General features: G+C 57.7%; 1 protein-coding gene across 2 annotated transcripts in view; it reads right to left on the bottom strand.

The window, feature by feature from the left end:
* Positions 1–14,987, bottom strand: part of PEPD (peptidase D) — a 119,093-nt gene that overhangs the window by 89,674 nt on the left and 14,432 nt on the right. For both annotated transcript variants that reach the window (XM_046681643.1, XM_046681644.1), the window contains exons 4-6: positions 10,519–10,582; positions 4,089–4,136; positions 2,637–2,698 (exon numbers count right to left, since the gene is read on the bottom strand). In XM_046681643.1, the coding sequence (XP_046537599.1) occupies positions 2,637–2,698; positions 4,089–4,136; positions 10,519–10,582 (174 nt within the window). The remainder of the gene's footprint in view (positions 1–2,636; positions 2,699–4,088; positions 4,137–10,518; positions 10,583–14,987) is intronic.

Genomic DNA, 14,987 nt, shown 5'->3' with positions numbered 1-14,987 from the left:
AAAGGAGGATGACAGCAAGATTCATCTTACTTAGGAACCAGGCTCTTACTATCCCCAGCAAACAGCAGGAGACGCTCACAGCAGGCCTGTGAACGAGGTCGCTGAGCCACAACCGCCCTCCAGGACAAGGGCCTCCCCAGCCAGGCACAGAAGGCAGAAGGTGGCAGGGCGGAGGTGCTGGCAGCGGGGTGGGTGGCAGGCAGGGGGCTGAGCTGCACCCAGACCCCAGGAATACAGACATCACTTTCCAAAGGGCAGGGCAGGCAGGGGGCCTGAGGCCAGTGCCTACAGCTTGCAGGGTGGGGGCCCCCAAATGGAGCCACCCCTGAGGGCGGAGCCACCCCTGAGGGCGGAGCCACATGAAGGTGCCACAGGGGATGTCAGGCTCAAGGGAGGTCGGAGGGACGAGCCTCCGGGGGGACAGGAGGGAAGGCAGTACCACAGGCAGGCCCGGGGACCCCGAAGCAGAGACACAGGGGAAGGACACACCTGCAGCACTGCAGCCAAGTCAGCAAACCCAGCCGACACGGGGCTGGACACGAATCCCCCAGCTCCTGCCTGGAGGGCAGCTCTTGGGCCAGCCCAGCGGTGAGGGGCCTGGGGAGCGCCCCACAGTCAGTCCCAGTCTTGACTGGACCATGGGCTGGAGGGGGACTAGCCTCGTGCCCGGGGAGAGTGTGCCAAGTTAAGCAGTCCCCGGCTCTCCTAGAAAGCCCCCCAAGGCTGGCCAGGTGGGGTGGGGGTTCAGCCAAGCACAGGATCCTCCGGGCTCCTGGCAGCGGCCCTTGGGACTCAAGAGGCCAGGGTCTGCTGAGTAGGGGGGAGGTCAGTTCACAGAAGGACTCCTCCCAGGGAGTAGGGTGAGGCCTCAGTTTCACTACCCACTGACAGCGATGACGTCCTGGGGCCCCCACCCCCACCTCTCTCCAGGAAACCTTAGGGAGAGGGCAGCAGAGCTCTGCTCTCAGCGGCCACATCCTGAGCTCCCATCCAGGAAGCACACCCACCATACCATGGCTGGACCTGTCCCCAGGGTGCTGAGGAGGTCTTCTCTAGAGCAGAGACTTTGGAGCGGGCAAGCAAAGACCCCACAGCCGAGAAGCCCCACAGCTCACTGACATCCGGGAATCTTATCATCAGTGATCCTGGAGCCCACCTGGCCCACTGCACAGACGGGGAGACTGAGCCCTAGAGGGGCATCGGAGCTTGACAGAGGTGTGCTTGTGCGCAACTGTTTACTGAGCACCAGCTCCACGCCAGGCTCCAGAGGAGCAGGTCTCGTTTCATCCTCAGACAAGCCCAAGCAGCTCTATGCTACAGGTGGGGAGCCGAGGCTCAGAGGGCCATTTCTGCCGAGGTCACAGAACCAATCAGTGTGGCAGCTCCCTCCTCCCAGCTCAGGGCCCTCCTCATGGGAGGAGGGCCTGGCCATAGAACAGAGACAGTAGAGACACTCTGTGGTGATAGTGGAGGCAGGTGAGCAGGGCACCAGAGCGCTGGCACCCACACCTGGCAGTGCTGGGGAGCCCAGGGGAGGCTGGCCCAGGATGGGGAGCAGCGGGCTGGTTGTGCCCCGCCCCACCCCCGCAAAGGAAAGACAGCGGCTCCGTGGCCAGCATTTCAACAAGCGGGGCTGGGCTAATCACTGCCCTCGTGGGAGGCGTCGCCGCTCCGAGAAACTCCCAAGAGGATGGGGGGATTCATGCAAAGAAAAGCAGCACACCTGACACCCGCTGCCCCAACTCCACCACTCTTACCACTGGAGAACTGATACATATTTATGAGCGCATAATCCTCCCTAATCACCCCTACATCACGCATACCCACAAACTCCCGTGGCTTAGGCTCATACATAATTATAAGACGCTTCCTCTGCCACTGCCTCGGTCCAGCAAAGGACAACAGAGGTCATGGTGTGCAGAGGAACCATGGGGGGAGGGGCTGGGGGCTGCCCTGCTGGCAGACCAGAGGAGCAGATGGCCCCTGCAGCTTCCAGGCCACACAGACCCCCAGGGCCAGTCGCCAGGCAGCCTAGGGACACAGGCAATGGCTGGCAGGCAGCACTCTCCAGGGGTCAGGGTGTGAGGGGCCAAGGAGGGTGAGGGCCCGCTTTCCCTGGGCCCAACAGCTGCCCTCTGTCTGGAGAGGCCGAGAAGGGGGAACGGGGTTTGGGTCTTGGCCTGGAGCTAAACTGGGGAGTGAGGGCAGGTAAGGGAGCCCGTATCTGGGGCTGGGGCAGCAGGGCACACAGGAGAGCTGCTGCGAGTGGGCTGGGAGAGGTTGGGGCTAGGACTGATAAAAACAAAGAGCACCGAGCTCAGAGCAGGTCTCCAGAGGGAAGACAGTGGCCGCCTGTGCGTGCACAATGGCCAGGGCTCCCTGCACACTCGGAGAGGCCTGCACTTTCATTATAGAGCTCGACAGAGAAGTGGCACCTGTTCCTTAACGTAAAGGTTGAAGAGAATTTAGGCAATTTATTTTCCAAACATTTCCTTGAAATGCCCAATCTAACTCCTTTTCAGCGTCCTCCTGTTTGTGTATTTCGTGTTTAGTGTGCAGACTGGGCAAGGCCTGTTGGTGAAGATGTCAGCAGGTGGAGGATGGAGAAAGACAGTCCCCGGGGCCCCAGGACTCACTTGCTGATGCCCTCGAAGGAGGCCTCCCTGCAGATACTGCCACTGTCGGTGTTGACGCCGCGCTGGGGAGAGAGTGGGAGGTGAGGGCACAGATGAGTCACATGGGGCCACAAGGTGTCCCCATGGCCTGCATGGGAGGGCCTGCCTCCTCCAGCCAGGCTCAGGACCGGGGAAGAATCAGGAGCCCCCACCCCAGCCAGGCCAACCCATCCCTTCCTGCCTTTCAGGTAACTTGAAGCTGGGCCCCAGCACAAAAGCAGGCCCTCCTCTCCCGTCGCAGCTTGAAAAGCAGGGAGAGCAAGGCCTCCGGCCTCAGAGCACTCTGCCGACATCAGCTCAGGCTGCCCACACACAGGCAGCCCCACCCTGTGCTCTCCCTGGCTGGCCCATCTCTCACGCACACGTGCACACCTCCCTGCTGACGGTGTCCTGAAGAGCACCGTCAAACCCAGCCCTTCCAGGGCGCAGAAGGACCCGGCTCGGGCAGGAGGGGCCTTTCCTGGTGACACCAGGACCCTGTGTTACACTCTTCTCCTTTCCCTAGTTGTAAGGAGACTGCAAGTGGAACTCCGATAGGAATGGGGACAAAGCAAGGGATTCAGAGAAAAATGTGCCATCCCCAGAGAGGCAGGGCATTTTAAATTGGCCTTTCTTCCTCCGGAACGTGAGGTCGATGTCTAATTGTATCCCCCAAACAGAACACACGGGACCATCTGTGACCACAATCATCTAACATAACCTTCCTGTTCAGCCATCAAAACAGCAGAGAGGAAGAGAGAGGCCACATGAAGTGCCAAAAAAAAAAATAACCAAGAAAAACTATTTCTGTAAAAATCGATTAGCAAAGAAGAGAAGGGTGACTTTGGGAGGGAAGACGCTTGTAAATGCTTCACATTGGAAGCCCCCAAGGCCACTGAAGGTCAAGAAAGCAGGCTTCTTCTCCAAGCTTTTCACAGCCCGAGGGCCCACCAAGCGCCCCGCCCGCTCCAGGCTGCGGCAGGCCCTGGTCACTCAGTGCCCCGGGTTCAAAGTCCGACGCCACACAGCCCAGCAAGCTCCCGGGCAGAAGCCAAGGGTGTGCTTTTCAAATCCTATTAACAATGGAGGAGACACAGGGTAAAAGCAAACTGATAACTGACACTCTACATCCACAAATGCCATGAGCTCAGCCTGACATGAATACATCTCCCAGGTTTTAACCCTTGGGGTGGGTGTGGTGTCTTGTCCACTGTGGCACCAGGACAGGACACAGCTCATCCCAGAGAGACTGGAGAATCCAGGACATGGTCCTGGACACGTTCAGACTGAGAAGGTGTCACTGCTTATCACCAATGACCGCTCCTCTCGGTCTCTCAATCCTCCCTATGGGGCGACCTCTGCAGGGGCAGGCAGCTCCCTAAAAGCCCTCCCCACACCCAAACATGCCCAGGTCCCTGGACACCAGCCACTTACCAAGGTGAGGAGGACAGAGGGGCTCTGTGACGTCAGGACACTGGCGATCTGAAAGGTCGGAGAGAAAAATCCACTTTAGAGCAAGCATTAAGAAGCGATTTATCGAGCGGATCCTTAAAACAGGCAGGGCTGTTGTTGTCCCCATCCTGCATATGGGGAAACTGAGGCTTACAGAGGATAAGGGACTTCTGAAAGCCACACAACTGCCCAGGCTCAGAGAGGGATTCAAACCTGAACCTGGCACCCTCATGAACATGGCCCACCCATGTGGGCATGCTGCCCGGCCTCCAGGCCCCACAAGATCTTGGGATCCGAACAGCCAGACCCGCCCACCCTCCAAGGTCAGCCTGCCTTGTTGTCCCTGCCATGTTCCTACCGAAGACTCATTCCAGCAACCTCTCAGACACTGGCCTCACCAGCCTCCCGTCTCCAGAGCAGACACCTTCCTCCCCGCCTCCATTCATGTCCTAGACTATGTACAGTTGGCTGTCCCCAATCCCACCCTCAGGCCCCTACCCTACCTCCCCACTCTCCATCCCTCCACAGCGGCCCCCTCAGGCCCCACACCCCCGCATGCTGGCTGCTTCCTCCCCAACCCCTTCACTGAGCGTGCCCTTTGCTCAGGCTCTCACCTCTGCCTGGAACGCCTTCTCCTCATCTTAGTCACTTCAATTCGTACTCGGGATCGAAGCCCTGGCCACCAGGCAAGCTCATCCACTCTCTCCTCTATTGCCCTGCTGACAGCCATCACTCCCTTGGCAAAGTGTCACATGCAGGAGCCATGACATCTGCACCAACGGGAGCCAACCACCCTGGTGGCCACACTCCTTCCTCTCCGGGTCCCTACCCCTCCGACCGTCCTGCACCTTGGCTACCGCAGCCCCTACTGCATTTGAGCCCCCTGGGCCAGGGAACAGTCTCCTCTGTGCAGCCCGTGCCCGCCCCCACTCCACTCTAAACTCTTTAACACCCCGACACAGGCGAGAGGTGGGGGATCTGCAGCTGGCTGCGTTAACAGCTTCATTGAGCCATCACCGACATGCTCCATACCGCACAGACTTAACGTGCACATTTTGCTAAGTTTTCACATACATGTACATACATGCTTTTTAATACCGAGACTCTCAGAGAAAAACCTGAAAGATATGGAAAACTGTAAAAAGAGAAAATATACCTACGATCCCAACCTGAGGCTTTATCTCTGCAGACAAAAACAGAGATCTGGAACGACATCTGCATCATGTGAGGTTATACACTCCACCTACTTCCTGCCATTAAATATCCTTCAAACATGCCATTTTTACCAGTCACTACCACCAGGATGGTAAACGCCCAATGAACCTTTGACGATGGCCTGTGCCAGTCACTTCAGATGTCATCCCATTTAACTACCCATGAAGTCAGGGCTACAAAGGTCCAGATTTCAGCAGTGAGAAAGCTTCTGGGTTACGCAATTTGCCCAAGTTCACGGCTGAACAGGAGCAAGGCCCAGAGTGGAACCCATGGCTGTCTCTTTTCAACGATATACAGATACAGCATAACTGATTTATTCATTCCTCTACTGGACACAAATTCTCTCTAGTGACTTAACTATTACAAATAATGCCACGACGAATGAGCTTATGCAAGTCTTCATTTCCTTATGATAAATTCCTTACGATAAAAATTTATTTTCTTTAAAAAAAGAAAAAACTCTGAAACTGCTAGGTGAAAAACCATATCCTCTGTCACGGTTTTTGATGCTCCTGCCAGACATCCCTCCAGGTGTCCTAGCCACCTCCCACCAGCCGTGCCTGAGGCTCCATCTCCCGGACCCGCCGCACTCACTCCGTAACTGCTTTGAGAACCACTGAATTCCTGGGTCTCTGTGTTGCTCGGCTGAGTCCTGGCCACTCCCCCAGGCCCTGGAGTGGGAGGCTCATTAAAAGGAAAGAGACACATGTGCTGGGCCCAGGGAGGTTGTTCCGTGGACGTGAAGGGTCTACATTCATCAGCACAGAACGATCCATCAATTCCGGCGGCCACGAAGAGAGCGCACACACACTCGGGGACTGTATGTGCTATTGTCCTTGGGAGAGGAGAGGATAACAAATGTGCGGGCTGATGGTTTTCTCTCTGCAACGGCTTAGGACGTGCTGGTTAGGAATAATGCAGGAGGAGGCAGCCCTGACAGTGCTGCTGGACAGGCAGACAGGTCGAGGCCTGACCCAGAGGCAGCCGGGTACCTGCTAGTCCTGGCAGGGCAACATCTTTTATTGATCAGTCGCTTGAGTGGGCCTGGTTACCTCTGCGGCTGCAGACCCTCCCCAGCCTGGCAGCTCCAGCCGCCCTTCCCCACGGAGACCCGTTAGAACCACATTCTCATCAGCAAACCCTGGTTCTTGCCTCAGAAGTAGAGGGGACATGGTATGGCTGTGTGTGCCCAGCTCAAAATGCAGCCCTGGTGCACAGGACAGCACAGCTCTGTCAACATAGGGCCTTACTTCTACAAAGCGTGGTCACCAGGGACCCATCAGCTCTCACAAACCAGCACCATTAGAAGCCCCTGCCTTGCTTAACGCCACGGCAGCATCGATTTCCCGGGAAGCCTGGCCTCTCTGGCGGGTGGAGGTGGATGGCACACACAGAATTTATCAGTGCCCCAGAGACAAAGGTCCTTCCCTGGGGACACCTCAGGCACCCTCATGCCCAGTGCCATGACCAGCCTGCAGACCACTCTTCATGGGTGATGATCCAGAGAAAGAGGCTGGACAACCCTTGACCAGCGCTGTCAGGAGAGCATGCACTACTGCAAGAGCTGGGCTTCACCCTGCAAGCCCCAAAGCTTTTCAAAATGAACTTTTTTTCCTGCATCCTGAAACAAGGGTGTATGCTGGTGGCCAGCAATGTGTTTCAAAATCTGACCTTGTTTCTGAAACTTAAACATCAGGAAAGATCACAAACAATATGGATTTGCAGCTACTCCTGAATAATCAGAGTATCGAGCAACCCTGGGCCAGCAGTCCCACGTAGCGGCTGTCCCTTCAGAGGTTCCGTCACAGACCCCACCACTCCCCGATGCCTCTCCACGCCGAGGCTGGGAGGTGGCGGCATCCATCCCTGTGCCACAACGATTTCTCTTACATCCATGCTGCCTGCGTCTGAGCCAGCGACCCCGGCACCTCCAGCATCTGCCCAGTGCCATGAAGGAGAGGAAGTGCATGGAACGTTCTTCACCAGCCAGCTCCCACCTGTAACGAAGACCAGCCTGTGCACTGCGCCTTATTGGCAATGCCTGGAAGCAGCTCTCAAGCTCCTCCCAAGCGCCCCCTTCCCAGGGTAGCCAGCCCCCAGTCTACCTTCTGAGTAGTTAACTCAGGATCACCCACGAGGAGGAGGAAACTAGAGAGCCAGGTTTGCTACATCAGACAGTGGCATCTTACAGGTGATATCTAGTGACCAGCCGTGGCCTGGGTGGGGCCTTCCTGCCTCCTTTCAGAGGAGACACTATCAGCTGCTTCCCATCTGTGATTTGTCATGATGGGCAAGACTGCTCGAAGTTCGAGGGGGCCGAGCACCGCAGAACTGGCCTGGGAGCCCTTCCCGTCACCTTCCAAGAGGGAGTAGGCCCCAGGCATCTCCAACGCCTCCCAGCCCAGGTGTTGTGGTCCAGCAGTCTGTATTTTGGTCAGGCTCCTTCTCCAGCTACAGAAAATCCAAGGCACTTGAGAGCTGGGTCACTCCACAGGGGTGTCCCACAGCACCAGCTCGTATCTGACAGCGCAAGTGCAGAGTGGGAGGGCAGGCCCTCTGGGGCCCAAAGGTTTTGGGGTCGCAGCCCAACTCTGCTACTCCCGGCTGTGGGGCCGTGGATGAGGCCCTTCACCTCTCTGAGCCTCGGCCCTCCTCTGTGACGGGGCGAGAGCTGAGGCCCACCACGGGACAGGGCGGGAGGGATGAGGGGGTCCCTGTGAGCTGTCGATGTCTCTGGAACCCGCAGGTGCCGTCCCAGAGGAAAGAACCTATCACACCATCAACAGGAGCCCCCATTTCCAATAAGAACCATGACAAGACTGATTAATGACGATGATGGGGCACAGCAGAAAGCTCCTGAACCCGAAAGAGAGTCTGTCCTCTGAACTCACTGAAGCCTTCGTTTAAGATCCTGCTTCATAAACACAGACTGAGAAGGAGCTGGTCTGTGGGGTTGTCATTTGACACCATCATTACGGGCTTTCTGTTCTGACACTCAAGACCTCCTCTGTTTCACCGCATGTGGAGGCCAGCTCTCTTTCTCCCTAGAAATCACAGTATAAATAGAGCTGAGTTTCCCCCAGTCACCAAAGCAAAACTGTCAGACTGCAGCTGGGGAGGCTGCAGCACAGAGGTGCTCTGACTCAGTGGGCCAAGTCCTGGTGAGGCGAGCACGTGCCCCAGGGCCCAGCCCAGGCTGCCCCCGCCAGGTTTCACCAAGGAGACCTGGAAGGTCAAGGTCTCAAAGGGTAATAATGTTAGTGCAGTTGATGGAGGCAGGAAGGATACAGCTGCCAGAGGAGACGGTCAGGAACCAAAGGAGAGCTACGGATGAGCAGGTCCCTCCCTCACTGGGACTCAAAAATACAAGGCACATGGCAAATGACCTCATTGGGGCATGCAAATAAACGATCAGACTATTTGAGATCCTATATCCAAACAGATCAATACAGCAGGTCACATGTGTATTAACAGACTGTTTAGATGCTACGAGTCACCCCCAAAACTTGGTTTTGAAATCACATGACACAAAATAAAGATCCATCCAAAGCCCCCCTCTCTCCACAATCCAACCAGGTGGGAGGGGCTGCAGAAGCAGGCACCGTGGCCCTGTGGATGTGAGCTGCTCTCCTCCACCGCCGCCCTCCCGACTGGGCACCACCACACTGTGACAACCATTCACCCATGCGGTCACCTTCTGCACCAGACTATCCCCCTGGCTCTCAACCAGCTCTGCTGCCCACACATCCCTGGGACCACACATCCCTGGGACCACACATCCCTGGGACCACACATCCCTGGCAGGCAGGCAGCATGAGAGTAACGTCTGAGAAAAACACCCAGGCCTTAGTGACAAATACAAGACGGCAAACGGCAGAGTACAGACAGGGTACAGCCAGTGTCCACCATGTCCACAACCGGTCCCAAGAGCCAGGGAAGTGGTGTCAGTGGGGACCGGAGTTGGGGGGCAGGTGGTGGGGTGGCATAAGGCCTTGGCAGACAGGTAGGACACAGGCAGTCAGAGAAGCGGGCATGGCATTCCAGGTCAGCAGAAGTGGAGCAGCGCTGCCTGTACACAGGGTGGTGCTGATGCTCGCCTGCCTGGGGCCGGGCTCATGTGTTTATCAAGGTGAGCTGTCTGTCCCCCAGAAAACCAGGGGGGCCCCCGACTCCAGGCCGAGACATGCTGGCTCCTCACAGCGATGTGGCTCTGGCCAGGATCCAGGGAAGCTGCCCCTCACCCAGTACTGTCGTCCCCAATGCAGCCTGTGTCCTGCCAGGGGAAGGCAGCTGCTGGCCTCCAGCTGGCTGGCTCCTCTGGCCGCTTCCACACTGCACCCTCAGCTCTTAGGGTGCATCCACAGGCAACCCCTGTCTGGGGAAATGTGGCACAGGAGGACCTCATCCAGCTGATCCTGCAAGGCCGGGGCTGAACCTCGAGCAGCAGGCACCAACCTCTTGGTGTTTATGTTCCACCCAGCACTGACCTGCACAGAGCACAGGGATTGTAACAACACCCAGGGACAGAGCAGAGAGGCCGCCTGCGTGCCTGGCAGTGGCTGCAGTGTTGGGGGGCCTTGATGCCCAGGGAGACCACAGGGGTACACAGCTGTGCTCTCAGCTCTCCACAGTGGCAGGCCCTTTCGACTCCTGGATGCGGGACGGATTCAAAGCCCCAGGAGGACAGTCACACACCTACCCAGGCCACATGACCCCACTGGGCAACCACGTTAGGAAGTGGACTAAAGCCAGGGGACCTCCACCCACCCCACTCCAAGGGCCTCTCGTAGTCTGGGGCTTTTGTGACAGTGGCATCTGCAGCTGACGAGGGCCTGTTGGGAGGGCCTCCTGACACATGAAGGCCCAGGCAGAGCCTGGGGGGGGCACTTCAATCAGACCCTTCCAGAGACGCCCTCACCTGTGCAGCTCAGTGGCCACAACCCAGGCACCAGACACTTCCAGCCACTGAATCAGGGGCACTGGCCAGGCAGAGGAGGGGCTTCCCCGGGGAGGTCCAAGGTAAATGTTTCCTGCCTGCTCACTCCCAACAAGGGCACTGCTGGGGGTGCTGGTGGCCAGGCGGTGGCGTCCTATGACGTCCAGCCAAGCTGTGGCAGTGGGAGAAGAGGGAATCCAGAGCAGAGAGGTGACCCGAAGCCCTGAGCTGCTCAGAGAGGAGGAGTCGGCCGCTGCTGACCTCGTCTGTGTACTGGACGTCATCCACGGCATACTTCTCCTTGAAGTGCTCCTTGGAGTGGATCCTCAAAGGAAAGCACAAGGAATGCCAGGGTCAGGATTTGGCCACTGCTTGGCACAGGCTGCCTTTCCACCCATAACCCCAGGCCATGAAGCCCTGGGCCCATCCCTGCCCAGGCTGGCACCTCGCACCAAGCGGGCCTGCCCAACACAAACTCAGGGGCAAAGGGCACTGGGCCACGGAGAGGGGACCAAACCACACCTGCCTCTCTAGACCTCCCCCAGCTGATCCCGCTCTTCCTCCGAGTTCAAGTTCGCGCCCCTGGCCACCTGCGGCAAGCAGCTGCAGACAAACTTTCTGCCTCCACTGCCAGGGCGAGCCCAGTGGAAAACTAGCCAGCACGCCCCAACCTTCGGGGCACGAAGCAAGCTGCCTCCCAGGCCCCCTTGGAGCCTCTTCAGAGGAAAGTTTAAAAATTAGCATTTTAAAGAAGTCAATGTCAGTATTACTCACCGAGATGAGAAACACTCGAGCTTACACATCATCCCTGAAAAATGAGCCGGTGAGAAGACAGACACAGGGCGGAGGAGGCTGGGCAGCTCTTGCCCAGCTCACAAAGGGCTGCCCTGGACAGGGGTCCGGCCAGTCCAGCAAGCACCACCCCCCCACCCTCAGCCTCTTGGTCAGCAGAGGAGTCAATGCCACTGCTGGTGACGGAGCTCTCAGAGAAGGAGCACTAGCAGCATGGGGGGAGAGTGTTATGAGCCAAGTCTCATGACGCACACACACGCGTCCGCACCGTCCCACGCCTGGGCATCAGCACGGGGGTTACCCCCATCCTGCCTGTGATCGCACGGTATTCTAGTCACCAAGTGTTAGATCCGAAAGAGGCCTCAGGGGAAAACAGCAGATGGTTTCCAGATTGTGCTTCCCGGCTTCTCAAGGGTGAGCAGATGACAGAGGGTGGGGTGCCAAGGACAGTGTGACTGGGGAGGCCCAGAGGGGACAGGGGAAGGAGAGTACTTAGGGACTCAGAGATGACCCCCTGGAAGAGTGAGCCCCACGTGCCTTTGAGACACCAAGGAGCAGCACTGCTGCCCAGGACACAGAATCCCAGGCCCCTCTCTGAGTCCTGCACCACCTTCCCTCTCCACCCAACCCAAACAAGCATCCCAGACAGACTGTGGCCGGGAAGCACAGGGCACAGACTGGAGGGATGGGTGGGCCTCGGGGATCAGCAGCAGGGAATGCACAGCCACACATGGCAAGCCGGCCGAGGAGACGACAGTCTCACTGCACCGGGCTGTTCTGGGCCCTGGAACCCTCTGCTTTATCTCCCTTTCTGTTCCTCTGAAGTGGGCACTGAGTGTCAAGGCCCTGCTATTAATTAAATTTGCACAATCCAGTAGCATTACTTTCCACATCTGAGACTGAACTCAGAAGTTAAATGGCCAAAGTCTGGCACCTCTATTAGCACCGCCTGGAGCAGCCACGGGGAAGGAACTGACAAGAAGCACCTCCCCTGGATGCTGGAGGCCCCAGGCCCGGGGCTCCCCGCAGAGAGCTCGCTGACCCTGGGCTACCAGGCGGTGACCCTGTCAGCACTGAGTTGACCCCGTAGCCATGCACAAAAGCACATGCCAGAAAGGTAAGTGGCAGGGCCAGCAGCGTCATCACCACGTCCACGTTCCCTGGCTCCAGTTCCAAGACAGACTCCTGCATCCTTGGCAAGTCCCCAACCCACCTCTGGTCCCCAGTCACTTTATCGCCTCCAGCTGTGAGAGGCATCGAAAGCAGACTCCCAAAAGTTTTGGGAAGTGCCAAGGACATGCCTTCAAGGCCAGCCTCCATGCTCCCTACAGAGGGACATCTCAGCCACTCTGCCCTGGCACTGACCTTTCCACCTCCACTCCTGTTAGAGATCCTAACCCTCCCAGCTCACCCAAGCCACCTTGCCAAGGCATGCCCCAGGAAACGTGTTCCTGCCTGCCCTGCTCAGGAGTATTGGTGGTCAGGCCTCAGCAGAGACCTAGCAGACCTGAGACCTGGGAACGTCTCCGTGTACCCAGCCCGAGGTCAAAGTCTTAACAATGTGGAATGAGAGAGGTGGCGGGAGGAGGGGACACAGGCGAGGAGAACACAAGGCAGCTGCCCTGTGGGTGGCCCCAGGGCTCTGCTCTCACCTATCCAGTCCTCGCCTACCAGCCACGAGCCTTTCCACTTCCCACAGGAACCAAGCAGCCACCAGCCAGCCCATGGGAGAGCCTGCTGCTGCCACCTTGATGTCTGGGAGGAAGTGAGTGCAGGTGCCAGCCCCACCAAAGCCCCTTGGCCCTCCTCAACAAGGCCAGATGGCACAGTCTAGCCAGAGTGCATACTGGGCCTCCAGGGCCAAAATCACCCAACTAGCCACAGGCCTAATTCTCAACAGAAATAACCATTTGACAGATAGAACCTGAAAGCTGTGAGCATCTTTTCTGGCACTTTATGTGTCATTCTTTTCTAAAGGGCAGAGATAATTAAGTTTGAATATTACTTATTTTTCATGTTTTGGGGACTAATTATAGTATAAATCACTTAAATGTCACCCTAAGGGATAAATGTGCCAGGCTGCCACATCAAACCAGCCATGGGAGGCTCGGCAGCCATGATGTGGTGGGACTGATGGGAGGAGTGGTGAGTCCCCGTGAGCCCGGCAGAGCTGGCCGAAGAGGTCCCTGGGCAGCTTTAACCCACCGAGGACCAGGCCAGTGGCAGCCACGTAGAGGGCTTGCACCCTGCCCCGGCTGGAGTGTGGGGTCCAACGGTCCTGCCAGCTTCCATTATATAGGAGATCCGGATACAAGCATCTGGACCAGGAGAGAGTAGGGCAGCAGGGAAGCGACCCCACATCAGAAACTCTCCCTGCAGATGGAAGGGACAGCTGTGGCAGGAGAGAGGAGGGAATGCCCCACTCCAAGGGGTTCGTATCCTCGAGATCAGGCCAGTGTCCAGGGACCCACTGGCCTCTGGCCAGGCAGGAGGCCAAGGAGGCTTTCCCAGAACTGGGGCAGGGCTGACGCAGAGGTACCGACGCCCAGCGAGGCCTCCTGCGGAAGAGACGGGAAATTGATGGCCACGGCGCAGACACAGCAGAGCCCTTGCAAAAATGACATTCCCACGTGCAGCGCTTGCCAGCTAGCTCACCACCTGCACGCGTTTAATGAAGAAGTATAGACCAAATCACAGGCGTCACCAACAATGTCCAGCGGCCGAGGCGGCCTTCGGCCCCCAAACAACGCTGCTGCCTTCACTCTGCTCACGCACGACCCCGCCACTCGCTCTGGAAGGGACATCTGGCCACCACATCCAGGTTCCACAAGCTTGTCAGAGAAAATCGGATCTCCGCAAAGCAGCACGGCCCTGACCCGAGACCACACTCAAGACGCGGCCGTGGCACTTCCCAGAGAGCCTAGGAGGGCAGGGCCCAGGGCCAGGGAGGAGCAGAGGTGACCAAGACAGGGCCCGTGAACAGCCAGGCCACGGGCTGCTGGGGTCAGGCTCCCCTACCGCCTAGAGTAAGAGCCAAAGGGCTCCCTCAGCCCTGTCCAGGAAGGCCCGCATCCCATGTCAGTTCTCCCTGAAGACACACCCACCACGAAGCCTTGGTCCTCATGACCCAGGTGTGTGGACAGGGTCGGGGCAGTGACTCTGAAAAACTATGCACACACACCACACCACACACACACCACACAAACATCCCCTCACATACACACACCACATACATACACACCACACACAAATACCACACGAACACCCATACCCCCTACCCCAAATACACACCCCAACCCCTACACCATGCACATACCACAGAACAACACACTACCCCCCACAAACGTACCTTCCTTCCTGAACCAAAAAAAAACAGTGCTCAGGGCCTCAGGGCTCAGGCCTGGAGAGACTCACTCACAGTCCCCCTGGGCAGCGCCCTCAGCAGGACAGGCCCCCAGCTCCCTACAAACCCCAGGCCGGGCACACTGTCTCACGTTCCAAGCCCGGGGCTCAGCCAGGGATGGAAGTAGAGCTCAGCCAAGCTGCAAAGGTGCCGGGAGGGTCCCCAAACTTGGCCCCCAACTCAGCCCCTACAGGCTAAAGCCATGCAGGATGTGGAATCACAGAGGCAATTTCCCACCTGCTCAGAGGACCCCAGACCCCCGGACAGCCAAAGCTGCCATTGGCTAAGCCTGCTTCTGCTAAAAACAATGGGAAACACTCTCACATTAAAGAAGTTGGACTTTTGTAAGCAGTGACTCCAAATAAAAATGAATTAGAAGCTACCACACTCCTGCCCCAAAAAAGGCCTGGGGTGAGGGACAGGCCAGGCACCAGGCTGCCCACAGGCCCCTTGCATCTGCAGCCCTGACGACAGGACAGGCTGCTCACACAGGAAGCGGCAGATCTGCAGACAGGGGTGCTGTTTCCCTGGGCGA

Source organism: Equus quagga, chromosome 13 (assembly GCF_021613505.1).
Source record: "Equus quagga isolate Etosha38 chromosome 13, UCLA_HA_Equagga_1.0, whole genome shotgun sequence".
Lineage (NCBI taxonomy): Eukaryota > Metazoa > Chordata > Mammalia > Perissodactyla > Equidae > Equus > Equus quagga.
This window is presented reverse-complemented; position numbering and strand designations above follow the sequence as displayed.